The sequence below is a fragment of the Quercus suber genome, unplaced genomic scaffold (assembly GCF_002906115.3).
Source record: "Quercus suber isolate HL8 unplaced genomic scaffold, Cork oak 2.0 scaffold_32, whole genome shotgun sequence".
Taxonomy (NCBI): domain Eukaryota; kingdom Viridiplantae; phylum Streptophyta; class Magnoliopsida; order Fagales; family Fagaceae; genus Quercus; species Quercus suber.
In genome coordinates, this window is record NW_027069497.1 from 250575 (window position 1) to 274261 (window position 23687).

At 32.8% G+C, this 23687-nt stretch overlaps 1 protein-coding gene across 1 annotated transcript; it reads left to right on the plus strand.

Moving 5' to 3' along the window:
* The first annotated feature begins 20748 nt into the window (after positions 1–20748).
* On the plus strand, positions 20749–23638 carry LOC111998338 (uncharacterized). The gene is made up of 3 exons (XM_024030438.2): positions 20749–20852; positions 20980–21271; positions 22658–23638. Exons 2-3 carry the CDS (start codon positions 21046–21048, stop codon positions 23500–23502), a joined length of 1071 nt encoding a protein of 356 aa, XP_023886206.2. The 5' UTR covers positions 20749–20852; positions 20980–21045; the 3' UTR covers positions 23503–23638.
* Positions 23639–23687: the final 49 nt, after the last annotated feature.

The following is a 23687-nucleotide window of genomic DNA, read 5'->3' on the forward strand; positions in this document are numbered from 1 at the left end:
AAAGATAGGTGCATAATTTGTTGACCATGAGCGTAAAAACTAAATGAGATGATTTGCTTCATGTAAATGGCCTTCTCAAAAACATTACACATTTTACGCCTCTTTTGATCTATTTTTTGTTGATTTAAAAAAAAAAAAAAAGATTTTATGCCTTGGGTTTAGTATTATTTGTGCTGGACTCAAGTCAGTATGCTATATATCATATGTCCCGCTTAAAAAACACAACTATACGGGGGAGGCAAAACCCTTTAAAGTCTGCAACTTGTAAGCTACTTATTTAGTACTGTAACATGATCCCACAAAAGGTGGGTTTAGATTTTGTTGAGGACTACTTTGAGAGGTCCCACATGAGATAGTGGCTTACTCTGCAGTGCACTTAATTCAGCTTGTTGACAGATCCAGTACTGTAGTTGGTGGGCAAAGCTTGTCAAAAGAAAATTTGTCTTCCTATAATATTAATCACAATGGACAATCAATAATTTACCTTAAAAAAAAAAAATTGGTTCAATTTGTCATCATAGACACACTCACAACAAAATTATATTTTAATGTTAGTTTGTAATTTCGTTAAGCTTTAAATCAATGAAAATAAGATAAGAGCCTAATGTAATTCTAAATTTCTAATTTAGATAAATTAGTTATTCATTTAGTAACCCTCAAACTCACATATGATTACATCAAAAGCTAACCCAGACGAAAGTTCTTCATCATTCTTTCTTTTCATTTTCTTTAGCTTACATCAAAAGTTTACCCAAAAGAAAGCTCTTCATCTTTCTTTCTTTTCCTTTTCTTTGCTGAAGCTAAAGAGGTTCAATTTTCAATAAAAAAAAATTTATAGTAAAATAAAATAAGAAACAATTATCATTTTTTATCAGAATCAAACAACAAACATTAAAACAGAAAAGTTTTTCGAATTTATTTTTCCCAATTGGAATAAAATAGAAAGTGTTTAGATTATACTGTATAGTGGTATTTGATCAGTTTTAGATTTAACAAAATTTTGATTTAGAAAGTACTCTCTATTTTTTGGTGAAATTTTTTTTTTTCTCTAATTTTCCTCTTCAGCCCTAAAGAATGCCATATTTCAACCCCATGTAACAAAACAGGAAAAAGAAAAAGTAAAATCCCTTTACAATAGTAGCCAAACATACTTGCAATCTGAAACGGAATACAAAAGGAGCAAATTAAAAAATTCCATGCACGAAAAAGCAAAGAACATTAATCTGATCTTTTTTACAGGAAAAAAAAAATTAATGAACAAGAAAGCATCCAAAAAAATTTGCTTTTACCAAAATTAAAATTCAAAAAGGAAATCATAAAAGCACCTCATGATTTAGGCTTAACAAAAATTACATATAAAGCCTGACCCAGCATGACACCTCTGCCACAAAGGACCTAGCACTTCACTATTAGCAAAGAAAAAAAAAGGTTTATTTTAAATAAATTACCGCGTCTCAGTTTTTTTTTTGGGTGGGGTTTAGAAAGCTCATATCAAAACTTCCTTACTAGGTATTTGGGGTGATTCCGGTCATAAGATCTGTCGATAGAGGTGATGTGCGTGCAAGGAGAGGTCGGCCATGGCTGGACTTTGTTGAGAGTGAGAAAGAAACTGAGATGAGTGAGAGAGCCAAGAGTCAAAAGAAAGAACAAAGTGAAACTAACATTTGTTTGCCCATGGGTCTCTGTGAAATGTTAGGTTAGTGTCTTTTAAATGACGTGGTATATTTCAGACCATAGATTGATTTTAATTAAATCTCAACTCTTAACTGGACACTCTCCATTTCTAATGAAATGGAGAGAATCTGGATCCCCCTTTGTGTAGATCTAATTTGTAAATGTTCTTTAAAAATTCAACTAAGTTCCAAACTAAAAGGAGTGTCGATTCTAAATAAAAATGGAAGCATTGGATTTTAGTTATGAAAGTTTACTTTTCTAGGATCAATATTTTAATTGAAATATACTAAATTATTATATATTGTTATGCAGATAGCACCCTAGGACTTAAATCAATAACAGTAAATAAGCAGAAATTAAATAACAAACACACATAAAGAACACAAGAATTTACGTGGTTCGACAAACTGCCTACCTCCACGGAGACAATGGAGAAATTTCATTATATAAAAATAGGGATATACAATAGTGTACAAGAACACTCTCAAGAAACTCAAATCCCAATAAATCCTAACCCTTTCTCACCCACAAGACAAGAAAGCACTATTCTTCTTCTTATGTGACTACTGCTAGGTTTTTAGGAATTCTCTAATTCTCTCTACTCACACGGCTGCCCTTCATCTCAAACCTAATATATATATATATATATATATATATATGTCATAGGTCGGCAACACTAGGAGATACATTCCTAGTTGTATTTGGTCAATTGTGACCATCTTAGACAGACTTGGGCTTGTGGCAATTCAAGCCACACACACGAGCCCACTTCAACAAATCTCCACCTTGGCTTGAATTGATTAAGCTACTCGAGCAAACTCCTCCATTGCCTCCACCTTAGCCCTTGAGGGCTTACAAGCTACAAACATCAACCAAGTCTAAATAGCCCTTGAACTTATTTGTTAGAACTGACTTTGTCAACATACTAGAGGATTCCCAAGTCTTATTCTTCTGTAGTGACCCCAGCTCTTCTACATTCCTGTAAAACAATGGATCTCCACTACTGATGAGAATCAACAAGCATTCAAGGATCCATTGCATGTTCTAGTTGGGCCTATTACTAAAGCAAGATTCAAGAAGATCAAAGAAGCACTTGATAAGCTGATTCAAGATATTTGGGTTGATTCTAACACAAGACATTCTAAGCTTGGCCCAAAGGAAGATGAAGGCGTAATAAATTTAATTCAAGCTATTGAGGGCTGATTGGGCTTGATTTATGACGTGGATTAATGGCTGATTGATTTTCCAGCTCCATATCAGTTAATAGATATTTTTCCTAGTCTGGAACATCTAATTTTGGACCAGATCTACCTTAATTTTAGGCTTTTATTATTTAGAACGTTTTTAGCTATTTTTCCTATTTTGGATCTGCTAATTTCAGACCAAATCAACTTTTATTTAGGGTTTTATTATTTAGTACGTTTTTTATATTTTCTATTTTCAGTCATGTCTTATAAATAGCATGCACTCATTGTAATAGAGAGAATTATGGAATAAAAATTAGAAAATGTGAGGCTTTGCTCTTCTTTTAGTTCTTCAAGAACTGTGAACTTATCAAGGATTCTTCCTTGTGGCGTTCAAACTTTATACCTTTGGTTCGTGATTCAATTATAATCATTGGGTCAAGGTCTGTTACTTATATCTTTGGTTCGCATTTCACTTATAAACATTAGGTTAGGGTTTTATCAAAATCTGAATTTTAGCTTTCTTTGGCAATTATTCCAATACTGTTTGTTGGGTCTCAAAGCGTGTTGATTGAGGTTCACATCAACTACTAATTATGAAAGTCTTCAAAGCCATATCTTTGTGGTGCTTTATGAACCCACTTCTCTTTACCTTTAGCAGTTGAATAAGACTCTTCTTGTTGCTGCTGTGAATCAATCTTAGTATCACCCTTATCACTGGGTGAACTATTCTCGTCAAACTTCACCTCAACAGTTAATTTCTCCTGTGGAGTATCATCACATGTCTCTGCTTCATTCTGTCTCAACATAAAGGCTTCATCAAATATGACATCTCTGCTGGTCACCATTTTCTTTGAGATTGGATCCCAAAGCCTATAGCCTTTAACACCTTTTTCAAAACCAAGAAATACGCATTTTCTTGACTTCGAATCCAATTTAGAACGCTCTCCACTCTGCACATGCACATAAGCTGGACAACCAAAGATTTTTGGACTCGAATAATCAACTGGTCTACCTATCCAAACCTCTTCTGGAATCTTGAAATCTATGGTTGATGATGGAGATCTATTAATAATGAAACTTGTTGTGTTAACTATCTTTGCTTAGAGCACCTTAGGCAACCCTGCATTCAATCTCATACATCTAGCTCGTTCTGCTAAGGTTTTGTTCATTCTATCTGCAACCCCATTCTGCTGTGTAGTTCCTTTAACTGTGAAGTGACGAGTAATGCCTCCTAATTCACAAAATCTTATGAATTCTTTATCTCTATACTCTAGCCCATTATCTATTCTAAGGTATTTTATTTTCCTACCTGTCTGATTCTCAACTTGTGCTTTCCACTTTTAAATATGTCAAACACATCAGACTTATGATTTATAAAATAAATCCATACCTTTCTAAAGTAGTCATCAATGAAACTGACAAAGTATTGAGCACCGCTATGAGAAGAAACTGATACTAGGCCCCAAACATCTGAATGAATGTAGTCAAGAACACCCTTACTTGTATGAGAGTCTGTCTTGAAACTAACTCTATGCTGCTTCCCATACACACAATACTTGTAGAAATCTAGCTTGTGTGTCTTCACCCCTTTCAATAAATTTCTCTTATGCAATTCTAACATACCACGTACAACAATATAACCAAGTTGCATATGCCATAATTTTGTGTCGTCAGTGCTAGACTCCACCAGAGTGGTGACTGCAACTCTTCCTACAACTGTGTTCCCAAACAATCTGTAAAGCGTGCTTACTTTCTGTCCCTTCATCACCATCAAAGCACCTTTAGTAATCTTCATGATTCCACCATTTAATGAGTATGAATAGCCCAAATCATCCAATACTCCTAAAGAAATTAAATTCTTTCTAAGATTTGGAACATGTCTGACATTACTAAGAACTCTCACAACTCCATCAAATATCTTGATCTTCACGGTACCAATTCCAATAACCGGGCATGTAGCATTATTACCCATTTGGACCATGCCACTGTTGTAAGGCTTATACATGTCAAAACAATCTTTCTTTGGAGTCATATGATATGAGCATGTTGAACCTAAAACCCAAGATTCCAATAGAACATTGTTACTTGATGAGACTGAAAATAAATCTGCACCAACTTCACTGTCATTTGATGTTTCTTCAGCAACACTAGCTGATTCTAAGGGCTTCTTTCCATTCTTCTTCTCCTCTAAATGCTCTTTCAACTCTTTACACTGATTCTTGTGGTGCCTTTTCTTGTGACAATAAAATCACTTTACATCTTTCTTTGCACGCGATTTAGACTGTGATCTATTCCTGTTGGAGTTCCGTCCTCTTGACTTGCTGCTACCCCTATTCCTTGACTTAGACTTTACAATAAGTCCATCAACCTGAGAACCATCACCATCTTGCTTCATCTTTATGTGTGACAAGAGAGCACTAGTCACCTCATCGAGTACTATAGTCTCTTTCCCGTACATCAACGTAATCACTAGATGATCAAAAGAAGTAGGAAGTGATGCTAATAAGAGTAACGCTTTATCTTTGTCCTTATAATTCACCCCAAAACTTGATAGTTTGGTGTTCAACATATTAAATGTGTTGAGATGCTCCAACAGATCAGAACCCTCCTTCATATGTAAACTATACAATTGCTTATTCACGTACAACTTATTCGTCAAATTCTTTCTCATATAAAAACCTTCTAGTTTTTCCCAAACCTCCTTTGTTGTCTTTGCTTCAAGGACGTTGTGAATGATCTCATCACCTAGATTGAGACGAATAGCGTTAGTTGCTTTCTCATCCATCTCTACCCATTCTACATCCTTCATCATTTCCGGTTTCTTATCCTTCCTAAGCAAGGCCTTGTGAACTTCTTGTTGAATTAAGAGATCCTTCATCCGTCTTTGCCAAAGTGAAAAATTTCCCTTACCACAAAACTTCTCTACATCATACTTTGTGCTTGACATCTTTACTATATTCAAAAGATTGAATCCTAACCTTGCTCTGATACCACTTGTTGCGCAAATAGCACCCTAGGACTCAAATCAATAACAGTAAATAAACAGAAATTAAATAACAAGCACACACAAAGAAAACACAAGAATTTACGTGGTTTGGCAAACTGCTTACCTCCACGGAGACGATGGAGAAATTTCACTATATAAAAAATAGGGAGATATAATAGTGCACAAGAACACTCTCAAGAAACCCAAATCCCAATACACCCTAACTCTCTCACACCCACAAGACAAGAAAACAATATTCTTCTTCTTATGCGGCTGTTGATAGGTTTTTAGGAATTCTCTAATTCTCTCTACTCACACGGCTGCCCTTCATCCCAAACCTAATATAAATATATATATATATATATGTCATAGGTCGGCAAGACTAGGAGATACATTCCTAGTTGTATTCGGTCAAGTGACCATCTTAGACTGACTTGGGCTTGTGGCAATTCAAGCCACACATATGGGCCCACACTTCAACATATATTAATCACAAACCATTTAGAATTTACCGATCATAACTTACAAAACCAGTCAACGACTGATAAAACTTTTGTAGCCTAGGCTCTATACGACCTCTTTGAACCTTCAGCTTATCTTCCTATCGTGGCAGTCTCAGAACCTCTAAATTCCTAAAGTAGTTATTTCCTCCAAAGTCCAAACTAGAACCTCCTTGAAGGTTTGACTACAATTAATCTCACTCAATATTTGACTATACAGTCTTAAAGTTATGAACACCTCTCTTTTAGGATTGAAAGAAGAGTGGGATAATGAAAGGAGTATTTTATCGTTGGCATAGTATCTATTATGATCTTGGCTATAACATGGTTCCAGATATGATGCAATAGTTGCACCATGTAATAGTGAATTACTTGGTGTGATTGAAAGTTAAAAACTTACTTTTAATCTTAACCATTCGATTAGAAAGTTTTTTACTTTTCTATTTTTTACATCTCAAACATTTATGGTAATTGCGGCATGCAATTATTGCACTGATCCAAATCCTAATATTTTTTTGACAGAAAAAAGAAATGGTTAATATTCCAAATCCTAATATTGGATGCAAACAAATGCACAAGAGCAAGGGCCAAAGCTAAATGAGATCGAAGGATATTTGGAAGCTAAAGAAAAAGCTCTCTCGGGTAGCTTCACATTCGGCTCAGGAGCTTATAAATGAAATGCTTTCTAGTTTTCTCAGTTAACTCCTGTACCTGGGGTCACCAAGGAAGCTGTCTCAAGCTTCAAACCCCAAGCTCTCTCTCTTTCCTACCTTGGCCACAAATAGCTCAAGGAGCTTTTACTCAAATCCTAGTTCACTGCCTCTATAGCTGTGCAAGAATAGCTCAGCCTCTATTTGAGTGTTTTCTTTTCAGCTCAATAAGTACGGAAGCCAATTCTCTCATCTTCTCATACACAAGTAAGAGATCTTTCTTATAGCAAATCTAAGCAGCTTCAAGACAGATTTTTCAACTTCACAAATTCACCAAGAATTAAAACCCTTTTAAGTGATAAATTGTCATAGATATTTGCCCATTTTCAAATCCTAACACAGCAAAACAAAAACCCCATTTGGCCAATAAACTCTATTACACAAACCTTGGGACCCAATTGACCTCTTTTAACAAGAGTCCTTTAAAAGCTGCATTGGTTAGAGTTTCACCTATTTTGTCCCAAAACTTTTTATAAAAGATTGCCGGGGTTCATCTGTTAATAGGGCAAGAGCCGCAAGACTACACCTGGGTGAACAGTGTTTCCATACCAATGCAATAATATCTGGAGTTTGGACACTGCATCAAGCCTGAACCATGCATGGAGGAAAAGCCTTTAACCCCAACCATCCCTTACCTAAAAAATATGGAAGAAAACTATCTTCAATGTTGCAAAAGTGGTGATCCTTGCGTTCTTGAGTTTCACAATCAACCCTCTTGAAGCTACGAGGCCTTTGGATGATATGAACACCTCAATATCTGCGAAGAAGATGCCATTTGAAGGAAATAGAGCATTGGTACCACCTTCTGGCCCTGATCCTTGCACATACATCTCCGGACCTCGTTTTCTTTTCAGCTCAATAGTTATGGAAGCCAATTCATCAAGAATTCAATTCTTTCAAGTAATAGTGTAATACATTGTCATGGGTATTTTGCCAATTCAAATCCTAACACGGCAAAACAAAAACCCCATTTGGCCAATAAATCAGCCACTCTATCACACAAACTTTGGGACCCAATTGACATCTTTTAACATGTATCACTTGTCATTTTTATTTTGGTCATGACATGGTTCCATTAGACGGCCTCTAATGGACTTTGACCGAAAGACCAAAAGTGATAACTTCAAGTTTGATAGGACTTAAAAACTTCAAAGAATAAAATGGTCATAACCGCCCATATACTAAAGTTCGGTATTTTTCCAAATTATTTATTTAGGAGGGTGAATATATAATGCATGTTGTTACTTGTAAGTTGTAACAATACAATTGATTTTGCTAAAGGAAACACCCGAAAAACGATTGATTGCACATACTAGATTTTAACCGTGTAGAGCATATACTCATAGGGAAGGGCTTTAATTGTCTCACACTCTCTCTATAAATTTTTTATATACATCATGTGTTAAATATGGATATTCTTAAAAATGTGGACATCTAATATGAATGTGTGGACATTGTGTGTATGGAGTAGTATACATATCACGAAGTGTGAAAAAATAATTTCCTCTATGCTTTAGTTAACATCAGCTAGATTATATCTTAAAATATATTTGCACTACACTATGTTATCTGTTATTGTAATTTTTATTTTTATAATACATCGATAATTAAGAATAGAAAAATTGAAACTCTGAATATTTTTATTGAAAACATTAAGAGGTGTCAATTACTTGAACTATAAGCCTCTTGTAATGTTACCATAATGTTTAATTATGGTGCTTATATTTATTTGAGCACACAAATTTAAATTGAATATTGAGAAATTAATTATGCATTGGACATGTGAATTGGCAATCCGAGACCTCAAGTATGTCACGCAATCTATTAATTGTGCTTCCATTAAGTTAGTGGGCTAGTTTAGTTAGCTAAGACACATAGAAACACAATAACTTCACCAAAGTCAATATAATCAACTTTTGATTGATGCAGTATTAAGCAAGTAAAGCAAAGCATATTGGGTGACAGTTCAGGAGTTTCACTGACCTAAATGGTTTTGGAACTTTCAAAGATGTGTGTTGTTCTCTTCTTGCAAGTTGCAATTGACTTTACAATTGAAAGTTCCTACCATATGTTTTTTATTGATAGTAGTAAAACTAAAATATATATTGCATCATCTAGAAGAACAGCCTAGAGGAAATTAAAGCAGGGCTATCTAGTTATCTTCAATCACAACTCTCTCATCCATGATTTGCTTAATCAAGTAATAATTAAAAGGCTGACTGCGTGTTCAGTGGAATGCACGAAACAAGGTGATCTTCGAACAATTCCAGACCCACCCGAAGATAATCCTGGAGGGGGCGACGGGCTTGCTAGAGGAATACCAATGTCTGATGGAAACACAAAGGATAGCATGAGTTTGTAACTTGTTTTCCCATATGTTGTATTTATTTTCCTTCACTGCATGGACTCAGCATAACTAAATGGCTGGGGCCCCTCATGCCTGTGGCTTTGTCGACGGGATTGTATACTTTTTATATCAATACAATTTCTGCCATTCATCTCAAAAAGAAAAAAAGCCTAGCTTTGACTTCTATGCGTGGACAGCGTGGTTTCAAAGTTAGGTATATTATCCACATCACATGCTTGTCAGTCTAGCACAATACATGTCAAAAATGGCTCAAGATTCAAGGATTGAGACATGCATGATTAAAGAATAAGAGATACTTAAGAGCATCGGTATTGTGTGATGCCAAAAATTTTAACTTTCACTCTGTTATCCACATCACATGCTTGGCAGTCTAGCACAATACATGTCAAAAATGGCTCAAGATTCAAGGATTGAGACATGCATGATTAAAGAATAAGAGATAATTAGAGCATTGGTCTCGTCTTATGCCAAAAATTTTAACTTTCATATTATAAAAAGTTACATTATTTATTTTACCATATTATTTTATAAAGTATCTAATATAAGTGGTTTTATTTTAATATTCAACACATATAATATAAATAAAATAATAAAATAATATATTCACTATAATAAATAACCATCATAACCACAAATAAAATATATAATAATTTGAGCTATAGTGGAAGACAAACAAAATATAGTTTTTTTATTATAACATCCGAGCTGCAGTGCACTGCCAAAGATGGTTGTGCACTATACCTCAACAGCCAAAAAATTTAGATTTACCTCCACTAATGCAACCCACTTTTGTTATATTTGGTTGTTAAATTTAGCAATATATCACCACCAATATTTTTTTTATACAAGATAAAAATTTTACTCTAACTTAGTGTATATGTGTGTGAAGCTCATTCTTAAAGACTTGAATTCTAGCAATGCCTCTCACACCCCACAAGCACTTATAATGTAGAGTAACCATCGCATCAAGGATGCGTAGTGGTAGCACCACCAATACTAATGCTCTTAGCAAACAAAAACTACAAACTTTTCATAAAAAATGAGAAAAGAAAAAGTAAAGTAAAGTTGATACTTTTTTATTTTGGAAAAATAATGAAGGAAAGTTATTCTCATCAAACATGTCAAAAAATATAGCATTTAGCATCTTAAAAAACTATTTTATTTATTTTAACACTCCGCTTTATAATACATCCAACATCAGAGGTTTTTTTTTTTTTTTTTTTTTTAAAGAACGCCTCGAATGTTGCAAAGAAGATGACATTTCAGGAAAATACTGCAGCGGTTCCACCTTCTGGCCCCAATCCTTGCACATACATCCCTGGACCTGGTAATGGGCATTGCAACAAATGAACAAGCTTTAGCTTTGGTCTATGTTAGTATTTGCACCAACAGTATGTATGCCTGTTAACTTCTAGCTAGTATGTAATGTAAGCGTGAATAATCATGGGTTTTTTTTTGTTAAAACGAATAATCGTGGGATACTTTTACATGCGGCTTCCTAGATTTTTTCTTATTGGATTTATTGTGGTAGATGTAAAATTCTGAATGCTTTCTTACTTCGAATTATTATTATTATTATTATTTATTATGTGTTCATTTCAGATTCCAAGTTATGATATGATGGCTGGCACAATTTCTGTTTTTAATTTTTCATCTTTCCTTCTTATGTTATATCGGATATTGATGAGGCATTAATCACTTATAGGNACCACTTCTTTAAAATATGATTTATTTTAATCAAGTGAGAGAGAGAAAGTAGTGGAAAGAGGCACAACACGAGAGAATGAGAGAGGAAAAAACAAAACAAAAAAAAAAAAAAAAAAAAAAAAAAAAAAAAACCTCTGGCAACTTGCTACAATAGGTGTCAAATATGACACTCCACTATAGTAAAGATGTCAAAAATGTTAAAAATAGTATGCTCGATGTGGATGAAATTCGGATTTAACATTTTTCACATCTTTGATTTGAATGCTCTCAAGGAATTTTGGAACGGCCGGCCTGTAAAACAAACAAGAAAGTCATGTAACAAAAAGTTCCAGCTTACCCTGACTCGTAGATTTTGCTTTTGTCAACCTCGATATTCTACCATCCTCAATTCGATTCCGGTCAAGGAAAAGAGAAAGTATATTACGGGCTTTAAAGGTTGACAATTAAGGATTTTCTGCCACGTTACAAACTTACTGAACCAAAGTAAGCATGCACATTCTTTAATCTTTAGTCAAGTGGTTGACTTCTATATTTTAGATACTTAAGACGTTCACTTCTATAAAAGATAGCCAAAGAAAAAATAGACAGAGCATATCTCCAGTCTCTACACATCTTTCTTTCTCCATTAGCTAAAAAATGTGGAAGAAAACTCTCTTCACTGTTGCCAAAGTGCTGTTCCTTTCGTTCTTGATTTTCTCAATCAAACCTCTTGAAGCTACAAGGCCTTCGGATGATAAGAACGCCTCGAATGTTGCAAAATTGATGAGGCATTAATCACTTATAGGGAAAATTAATGAATTCTTGGAGAGGGTTTGCACAAGAAAGTATTGATGAGAACTTGTAATTGAAACAAATTATTCTTCTTACAAATCTTTACAAAGACTGTTTTGTTTGCTGGAGAACATTAATTACATTCTACACATGAAACTTCGTTACTACAAGTTGTGTTCATCCTTCTTCTTCTTCTTCTTCTTCTCCATATATTGGGGGTGGGGTTTCCGGGAAAAAGAATTAATTGGGATGAAAAGTTGTGTGGTTAAAGAAAGAGAGATGAATTAGTTTTTCAAATTGGTTTTAAAAGAGAATGAAAACGTTGTTTAGCTATATTTGATTGTGGCCCTAAGAATCATTCCAAAAACGTTTTTCATTATGTTGTAAGATTATGTATACTTTATATAAATAAAGCAAGAAAATAGAGAGAGAAACTCACCTTTTGAGACTTGAGAAATTTTTTATTGTTTATTTTTTAACTAGAAGAAAATTAAAGTACAACTATACAACTATACAAGGGAAGCAGGACCCTTAAAGTTTGTAAGTGACTTATTTTGGCTTGTAACATTAATGTGGTAATGTTATTTAAATATATATATATATATATATTGGCTAAGTAAGAGTGAAGTGAATTTACTAGGCCCTTTGTGGCAGATATGTCAGCTGGGTCAAGCTTTACATATGTAATTTTTGCTAAGCCCAAATCATTGGGTATTTTTATGGTATCTTTGTCGGATTTTTTTTAGTAAACAGTATATTTATTAGAATACATACGAAAATAATAATATTAGTATTTTAAACTGAGTTTATAATACATTACATAACTACAGTATAACTATTATAATACTATAATAATTTTTTATTTTCTCTCTTATATTTTGTTTCACATTGCAAGTATGTTTGGCTAGCACAATTTTTGTTGTAAAGGGATTTTACTTTTTCTTTTTGCTGTATTGTTACATGGGATATTGATAGGGCATTCTTGAAGAGGAAAATTAGAGAATAAAGGCCCACCCCCTTCCCAACAAAAAAGGAGAGAGAGAGAGAGAGATAGAGAGAGAGAGAGTAATTTCCTAATCAAAATTTGGCAAATCTAAAACTGATCATCAAATCTCACTATGCCCTAAACTGATATATCATTTTTTTTTTAATGAAAATTGAACCTCTTTATCTCCTGTAAAGAAAAGGAAAAGGAAAGAAAAATAAAGAACTTTCGTTGGGTAACCTTTTGATGTAATCATACGGGAGTTTGAAGGTTACTAAATGAAAAAATATATTTTCATAAATTAGGAATTTAGGATTAAATTAATCTCTTATCTTATTTACATTGATTTAAAGCTTTAAGAAAAGTACACAAACTAAAAAAATTTTAATTAAAAAAAAAATTCTAAGGTGTGTTTACTGAGTTTATATTTAATAACAATCATTGGTATGATGATATATTTAGTACCTACGCAAATTTTTAAAATATAATTTTGATATGAGTGTGTGTATCTATAATAAGGATGTCTTCTTGAAGGTATGGCACCTGAGAAAATGTTATTGAATTGAACCCATTTTTTTAGGAAATATTTTTTATTATAACATAATCTTCTCTCTCTCTATATTTCTCTTTCTTTAAATCTCAGTGAATCTTATCTCTATCCTTTGCTGACATTTTCTATTGACACTTATCTCTTCTCTATAAAACCCAACAAAAAAGGAGAGAGAGAGAGAGAGAGAGAGAGAGAGAGAGAGAGAGAGAGAGAGAGTAATTTCCTAATCAAAATTTGGCAAATCTAAAACTGATCATCAAATCTCACTATGCCCTAAACTGATATATCATTTTTTTTAATGAAAATTGAACTTCTTTATCTCCTGTAAAGAAAACGAAAAGGAAAGAAAAATAAAGAACTTTCGTTGGGTAACCTTTTGATGTAATCATACGGGAGTTTGAAGGTTACTAAATGAAAAAATATATTTTCATAAATTAGGAATTTAGAATTAAATTAATCTCTTATCTTATTTACATTGATTTAAAGCTTTAAGAAAAGTACACAAACTAAAAAAAATTTAATTAATAAAAAAAATTCTAAGGTGTGTTTACTGAGTTTATATTTAATAACAATCATTGGTATGATGATATATTTAGTACCTACGCAAATTTTTAAAATATAATTTTGATATGAGTGTGTGTATCTATAATAAGGATGTCTTCTTGAAGGTATGGCACCTGAGAAAATGTTATTGAATTGAACCCATTTTTTTAGGAAATATTTTTTATTATAACATAATCTTCTCTCTCTCTATATTTCTCTTTCTTGAAATCTCAGTGAATCTTATCTCTATCCTTTGCTGACATTTTCTATTGACACTCTATAAAACTCCGAGTTTTTCTCCCTCTCCCTCACTCTCTATTCTTGCTAATGTTACGGCTTGAACTATGAAGCAGAAGATGAAGACATACTAGCGAGCAATAGTGTCAACGACAAGGTTTGTTCAGATCCTCCATTGATTCTTGTTTCAAACCTTGATCAGATAATATCAGATCATTTAAGCAAGACCTCACTCAGTTCTCTCATATATATATATATATGAAAGTGGAATTTTTAAAAAAGTTGGGGGAGCCATTGCCCCCCAAGTCCGAACGTAGCTCCATCTTTGGGTAGATTCATGCCATCTAGAGTAAAATTTGGTGTGATTAGTTCCCTTGCCAAACAACCTCCCAATATTAGACTATATGTCAACCTTTGTGATGGATGTACTTTCACTCAAAGAGGTTCAAGAACAACCTTGTACTGTTTTTCCTTAAGTTATAAGTATAAATTGTAAAAACAAATATGAGAGAGAGAGAGAGAGAGAGACAGAGAGAGAGTATTGTATTTGTAAATATAGAGTAGTTAAAAGACTAAGGTGAAAGGCTATTCATAACAATAATAGTATATAGTTATTAGTTACTAATAACTCATAAAAGTCTAACCGCTAGTCTACCCATTATTATTTGACGACTATTTTTTCATAATTGTCTAAAATATTAAAAGTGTTTGAAAATGTCAACAACTTTGGTATTAATACATTACCCTTTTTTTTTTTTTTTTTTTTTAATTTAAGCAAGATCTCACTCAGTTCTCTCATATATATATATATATATATATATGAAAGTGGAATATATATATATATATATATGAAAGTGGAATTTTTAAAAAAGTTGGGGGAGCCATTGCCCCCCAAGTCCGAACGTAGCTCCATCTTTGGGTAGATTCATGCCATCTAGAGTAAAATTTGGTGTGATTAGTTCCCTTGCCAAACAACCTCCTAATATTAGACTATATGTCAACCTTCGTGATGGATGTACTTTCACTCAAAGAGGGTCAAGAACAACCTTGTACTGTTTTTCCTTAAGTTATAAGTATAAATTGTAAAAACAAATATGAGAGAGAGAGAGAGAGAGACAGAGAGAGTATTGTATTTGTAAATATAGAGTAGTTAAAAGACTAAGGTGAAAGGCTATTCATAACAATAATAGTATATAGTTATTAGTTACTAATAACTCATAAAAGTCTAACCGCTAGTCTATCCATTATTATTTGACGACTATTTTTTCATAATTATCTAAAATATTAAAAGTGTTTGAAACACATCTATGTCAACAACTTTCATATTAATACATTACCTTTTTTTTTTCTTTTTCTTTTTTTATGAGATTGCATATGGTGGATGACTTTAAAATTGTTACAAAAGTGATACTCTAGATTTTGTCTTACATACAAAAATTATTAGGGCTCAACTTTAGTATACTTGAGCTAACATAATTCAAACACGTGTTCGCGTCATGTTGTGCCGGCACCATTTCATTGGATTATTGGAGGCAAATGCAAGCCATGAATGAGGATAAGTTAACCTACAATCTGGCTGTCAATTAATGGTGGTGCATTCTTGCTAATTATTCCCATGAACATTATTACGTGATCATTGATGGGTGGCCATTAAAACTAAAAAGGGTCCCACGGAAAAGGCTGCTGCTCGGCTGATCTGCTGTCCTGTGTGTCTATCAACATCGTTCTCCGGCCAGAGATGCGACGTTTATGCGACGTCATCAGTGAACACGTACTATTTGTGGGACCCACGAAGAATATGCAAACTTGGGAAGAGGCTTAGCCTAAGTGGGACCTATAGGAAATGCATTCGTGGCTAAAACAGTTTGCCAAGTGCTGTGCTGTACTGTATATGTGTTCCAACGTTTTAATGCAGTATTTGGCAGATTCCGACAAAGCGACAAAAAATTCGCTTTAGGCAATTAAGGAGAAGTATAGTCTAATTTAGTAGCAATACTATTTTCTATTTTTGCTTTTCTTCTTCAATTTACCAAAACGTACAATAGTCACGAAAATTAAGGGCATGTTTGGTTTAAAGGAATTTTGAGTGATATGATCTAAAACTCGTAATTGACTTATCAAAACATATGAGACCCACACAAATTTTTTTGTTTGACTTGATTTTTACATTGTGTTTCCATCGCTCAAAACTCACAAATTTTGAGTTAGAGTGATGGAAACATAAAACAAAAAATAGGTCTTTTCAACTTTTAAGAATTGAATTTCAGTAGCATTTTTGTAAAATTAAGCAAAGAAGAAGACCCACCCGTATGACTTGTCCCATCAAGTAACGTCTCTCTCCAACTCGTTCTTCTCTGTCACTTCTCCTTCTTCATTTTTTTTTTTTTCCTTTACCCAGAGCTCTCTCTTCTCATTAAGAGAGAGAGCTGAACCAAATCTCACAGAGCTCTCTTTGTGATCGAAAGCTTCGCCGACGACAGGGGATTTGAGAAACGACGTCAAATTGAGCCCAAGCTGGATCATGAGACACGCAGACCTTGAGATCGAAAGCTTCACCGACAACAAGGGATTTGAGAAGCGACGTCAGACTAAGCCCAGGCCAGATCGTGAGACACGCGAACCTTGAGATCGTGAGACAGGTGGGTTGGAGCTCCATTTTTTGGCTTAATTTTTTTTTTGCTCTATGTTGTTCTTCTTCTTCTTTGGCAATGTGGGATTTGGTTGTGGGTTTCCTGTGCATTCTTTTGGGAGAAGTACAGAAGAAGATGGGCTTCCACAAAGAAGTAATCAAACGCGAGTAACAACAGTAGGCAACACCAGTGGTGGGGTCTACAATTTTGGGGAAAAGTTTTAGAGATGTGTAAATGAGAACTGAATTCAAACATGTGTTTTGCAATTTTTGAGTGAATGTGAGGTTTGAGTAAGGAATTATGAGTTTTAAATTTGAGTTATAGATTTTGAAAACTAAGTTATGAAAACTGAGACACTTTTAAACCAAACGAGCCCTAATTAATTTACGTAGGACATGAATAAAATTATAAATATATTTTCAAAGTAAATGAACGAGGATATAAATATATAAGCTCAATACATTCACATCCCAAAAATACAAAAACAATACATTTTACATTGAAAAAAAAAAAAAAAAACCCCACTTTTTTTTATATATGGAATTATTTAGTGTTATCTTTTTTTCCATACTCGACAATTAGGTAATTTTATGGTAGTTAAACATGCGAAATATGTTAATGGTTTATTTATGTGAATGGAAAATATTCTTCCACAACTTACTGATATAGTTTTAGCCAATTATAGCTAATTCCTTTTAATAAAAGTTCCTGGTATTTCTTCTATGAAAAAAAATAATAATTTTATCTATTTTGCACAATAACTCTAACATATTCTTTATTTTACAATTCCCCTTATTAAAATAATACTGTATTTTGTACACACCAACAACAAATTTTTACATGTTGTTATAGTAGAGGAGAGTAAGAATAAAAGGGAATAAAAAAAATTTTACATGTTATAATGAACATGTAAACATATAAGTTCACTGTTTTTTTTTTTTTTTTTGGTTGCAAAATACCTCAACAAAAGTAGATTTTTTATTTTTGTGCTTTTTGGTGAATATTATCATATATTAAGCATTTTGATGGGATATGCCTCATTGGATGAGAATGCGCTGCTCTCAATTCCACCTAAAATAAATTAATTGCATTAGAAGCCAAAAAAAAAAAAAAAAAAAAGCCTTTTTTCTTTGTTTGAAGAAGTAGAAAAATACAAAAACAATACATTTTACATTGAAAAAAAAAAAAAAAAAACCCCCACTTTTTTTTATATATGGAATTATTTAGTGTTATCTTTTTTTCCATACTCGACAATTAGGTAATTTTATGGTAGTTAAACATGCGAAATATGTTAATGGTTTATTTATGTGAATGGAAAATATTCTTCCACAACTTACTGATATAGTTTTAGCCAATTATAGCTAATTCCTTTTAATAAAAGTTCCTGGTATTTCTTCTATGAAAAAAAAAAAAATTTATCTATTTTGCACAATAACTCTAACATATTCTTTATTTTACAATTCCCCTTATTAAAATAATACTGTATTTTGTACACACCAACAACAAATTTTTACATGTTGCTATAGTAGAGGAGAGTAAGAATAAAAGGGAATAAAAAAACTTTTACATGTTATAATGAACATGTAAACATATAAGTTCACTGTTTTTTTTTTTTTTTTGGTTGCAAAATACCTCAACAAAAGTAGATTTTTTATGTTTGTGCTTTTTGGTGAATATTATCATATATTAAGCATTTTGATGGGATATGCCTCATTGGATGAGAATGCGCTGCTCTCAATTCCACCTAAAATAAATTAATTGCATTAGGAGCCAAAAAAAAAAAAAAAAAGCCTTTTTTCTTTGTTTGAAGAAGTAGAATATAAAGTATAAACACTTGTCATGAGGATACAAGTACAACAGAATTTTTGGAGGAGAGAATTTTTTCCTTTTTTGATATAAAAGAATAAGTTGATTTTGTATATCTTTACGGGAAACCATGCGAGCCATTAAAAATATCTAAAAAACTTCTTTTATTGTGAACCTTTTTCAAGCATTTTTGTTCTTCATCGTTCACTTGTATAGGTTAGAGCGAGAGAATTTCTTTTCACATAATTGATACCTTTATTATGGCACTAACAAGCTGATTTATTCTGTTTTAAAGGTTGAAGGCTTGAAGGGGACATTTTCTTTCGTTCTTAAAGAATTTCTCTTTTAAAAATTAACTTTATAAAAAAAATATATTGAAATGGTTAAATAATATAACTTCATATATATGATGGAATTTTAGAAGCTTCTGAAGTGATTTCACTGATATGGTAAGAGTCTAGTGTAGTGTAGGTATCAATTACTTTATATATTCTTTCTCCCAAAGCCAAATCTACGTATTCTATTTTTTCATCATTCATTAAAAAAGAATCTACGTACTTAATCATCCAAAAATTACGTGTCCCATACATATATATATATATATATATCAAGATAAAACTCATATTTTCCATAATCACATTGTCACTTTAAACAACTTTTAAACAAGGATGATAGTGCTATACTGCTATATTGAACGTCCACAAACACCAGTTAACTATAAACATCTTCGTTTTCTTTAGTGCAAGCCAAAGCCAAGGGTTACTACTTACTGCACTTCTATAAACATGCAAGATTGTTCACAGCTATTGACATACTTGCTAATGACAGTCGCAACCATTAAGCAACCGAAAATAATGATTTTTTTAACGTTATTGACAATGCAACAGAAATTATTGGTAAATCATGAGACAAAATTCAACTATATTTTAACAGATAATACTAGAAGATTAATATTTAATTTGTCACAAATCTAATGCACATGGGTTAATTATATTTAACAATTTTGAGAAATGATATGTTTACAACATCTTTACAACATTTTTACAACAAATCCAAAGTGACAAGTTGTTACTGGTTATTATTGTTAGGGCAAAAAAGTAATCTTACTGTTAGTTTCAAATTTAAACCAATAACAACTAACCACCTGTGATTTGTTGTAAAAATATTGTAAAATTGTTATAGACGTAGCATCTCTCAACAATTTTTAAGTGAAGAAACTTCAACCAAACTTTAAGGACAAAAAATATATTTTAACAATTTATATATATATATATATATATATATATAAAAAGAAGGCTAAAAGCCCAAATTACACCCTTTAAACTTAGTGAATTATTATTCATTCCTATATATATCATATTTATATATTTAGCATTTTAGTACTTAAACCTTTACAATTTTAGTCAAGTTTGTTTTTCCATCTATAAAATTGCATGAATCACAACATGCCAACAATTTTATAAATTGCAATGGATGAAAGTTCAAGAACTAAAAGATCAAACAATTTATAGGTTAGAATTCTACCATATTTATAAAAAATAAAATAAAATAAAATGACAAAAAATAAACTTTAAAGAGGTAAATAAAAGTTTAGTGCAATATGGATTTTTGTAAAAAGTAATAATAATAATAATAAAAATAAAAAAGGTGCAAATTTTTAAGAAAAGAAAGAATAGGCTAATTTCGTAACTTCAACATAATACAAACATGTCGTCTTGTCCTATGAAAATATGGGACATAAAAAGGTAGGGGTGAGAGTGCAATTGCAATTCGTTGAAAATACAGTGGCGGAGATACATAGCGATAGACACAGAGAAAATCCAGAGGTGCGCGTGTCTCTCGCTCTTTGTCTCTATGTCTTATGTGTGTCTCTGTGTGTGAATTTGTTGGTCTAAGCGTGGAACCAGTAAACCTTATAGTTTTAGAATCTTCCAAACAAAACGAATCCCATCCATTTTTTTTCATTTTTCTCAGAACTCCTATTTTCGGTTCCTCCGAAAAAAAGCTTTTGAACAACCTTAAAACTCTCTCTCTCTCTCTTCCTTTATTTGTGTTCTTCAATATCTTTCAAAATAGAACCCCCAAAAACAAAAAACAAAAAAGCCAAAAAAAAAAAACAATTTTTTTTTTCTCTGTTTTCTTCTTTGTCAATTTTATCATGTTTCATTATCTTTAATGCTCTGCTCTCACTCCTTCACGTACGTATATTCAATATATTTCATTCCATTTTTTGTTTAATACAATCTTTGTTTGAATTATGTTATGTTATTTTGATAAACTTGTTTTGTTTTGATGGGTTTCTTATTTTTTTTCTTTATATTGCAGAGTTGATGTTTGAAACGGGACTGAGTTGGAGTGAGTAGCTGGAGCGAGTTATATATATATATATATATGATGGGAGGTGAGGTTGATAATAATAATAATAATAATAATAATAATAATAATAATGATAGTGGTGGAGTGGTGGAAGAAACGACGTCGTCGTCGCCGGTGAGCAGGGTAAAGTTCATGTGCAGCCATGGTGGGAAGATTGTCCCTAGGCCCACCGATGGTCAACTCAAGTATGTTGGTGGCGAGACACGTGTCATTGCCGTCCCTCGCGATATCAGCTTCTCAGGTTTTTATTTTCTTTTTCTTTTTTTAAATATATTTTGAGATTCTTTAAGAGTCATAAGAATAATTTCATGGTGGGCAATTTTTAAATTAGATGAGGTGGATATAAGTGGTCTAAATTTTGAGCAACATCGTCAAGATTATTGTTTCTATGTAATAATAGGTTTTATTGTCGATAGCTTGATTGATATTTTAAGGTATTTTCAATAAAAATGACTGAAATTTAAATCTTCCATTTTTATTGTAATGTTGAATTATTAAAAAAAAAAATTGTTAATTAAATTTATGATAGAACTCATAGTTTATGAGAGAAAAGAGAGCATTGCATTTAAATTATAGAATAATTTTTTTAATAACTTAAGCATTGTTTAATAAAAATTTATAACCTAGTGAAAACTTAAGTCCTCTATTATTTTTACGTGTAATCTTTGAAAATGAGCTTGGACGTGAACATGTGCATATGTTCCATTGACAGAGAAATATTATGGAGTTGGATTTGATAGAACTCCCAAAGTCTTCAAATTTCTATCTGAAGATAATATTAATAAGTTAATTCAATAATTGTTCTAGAACTTTTTACCAGAATACAAATTATTTGTTCCATTTTATTGAAATGTAAAATGATCCCTTATTAAGTGATGTAATTTAAACAAAAAATTACAGGAATTAATTTAAACTATATATGTCAAAGAGTTGGAGATATACTATAACAGTTAAGCAAGCTCTATTAATCTTGAGGAGGCCACATGTTATGATATCAAGAAAATTTTGTTTCAAAAACGTAAATGGTTAAAATCTAACAAATTTAATTATTATTCTAACATATCCCTACATGCGATAAACTTAGATGGGTATTGGTACTTAATTGTGCTTTCGGTAAATTAATGAACTCTAGTTGCCCGATGGTGTTTGAATTGTTCCCATTCATTACTATTCAATTCATGTGTGATACAATTTCGTAAACAAATGGACTCATATCCATTACATGAGAAAGATTTTTTTGTAATAGTTATTAAGTCTCCTGTGTAACAACCCAATAAGTAAGTGAATGTTATATAATTAATTTTATACTTCTTTGTAAGAGTTGAACCCACCAACCTCCCACATGATATTCATCAATTGGATTATTACATGACTTGGTATTAACTGTTACAACTTAAAAAATAAAAATACCTTTAACAGATTATAAACAAGTGGTGAATAGTATCTTGGGCTCAAGTCCTCTTGAACATGTCGTTTTGAACGAACAACAGTCATTGTATTAGCAACTTCTTGTGTTGTGCACCGTGTCATTTAGAGTGCTGTCAATAAAAGTAGAAAATGTGCTTATGTTCCTTTTAATATTAAATAACATTGCCTTTTGTTGTTTTGACCTCTTTGTTGTTAACAGAGCTAATGAAGAAGCTAACTGCAACGATTGATGGGGACATGGTTCTCAAGTACCAAGTAATCCCTGAGGAACTTGATGCCTTGGTGACTGTAAGATCAGACGAGGACCTTAAGCATATGCTTGATGAACATGACCGCCATGAAAGTGAAGGAAACCCGAAGCTCCGAGCCTTCCTGTTCCCATCCAATCCAATCATACTTGAGAACCAAGCAACCTCTATTGAACCCCATGTATTAGAGCAGCGCTATATTGACGCCATCAATGGCATATTTCGTACAACTCCCTATCCTAAACTCACCTCTATCAATACAAATAAATCCACTTTCAGCATTTCTTCTGGTTGTTCTTCCCCCCATAGCAATTCCCCTGATGGCCAAAATGTTGATGCTATTATGACCCATGAAAGCAACTTGTCAAATGTCAACCAAAATGGCAAGATTTCAGTGCCTAGAGTTCAAAGCTCTCCTACCCTTTACTGCCTCAACAATTTCCAAAATCTTAGCAATAACCCTGGAAACCAGCACCTTTACCAGCACCACCAACATTACCACTTAAACCATCAACACCACCTTCATCACGGCTATCATCCTAAACCAATGGATTCTCACAGAGGTGATGTTGGCAGAGAAATGTTAACCCGAAATTGGTCATTGGGCAGGGTTGATGGTGGGAGGGGCCTAATGGGTCGTGGCCTAAACCCCCATTACACATCAAGTTGCCACCATAGAGAGTCTGGAGGCTGCATCAACTGGGGATACCATGAAGAACATGGTGTCCTTGCGTGCACTAGGCTAAGTAGATCTGGGAGTCCAAGAAATGCCTTTTTGAAGAGTGAGAAGGCATGAAGTTCTTCAAAGTATTCAAGCAATAATTATCTTACATCTCATATATATCCTCTCTCATGTGAGACACCGCACATCGAATGGAGTCTCACCAGAACTTTTAACAATGGTATAGATGATTTTTTTTTTCTTCCTTCTATACCTAATATTTGGTGTTGATTTTGTATGTTGCATATGGCTGTCGCATA

Bases quoted from the DNA above. Each gene is read 5' to 3' on its own strand.
- LOC111998338 (XM_024030438.2), top strand. From the start codon at position 21,046: ATGATGGGAGGTGAGGTTGATAATAATAATAATAATAATAATAATAAT. The intron at 21,272-22,657 runs GTTTTTATTTTC...TGTTGTTAACAG, and splicing joins TCGCGATATCAGCTTCTCAG to AGCTAATGAAGAAGCTAACT.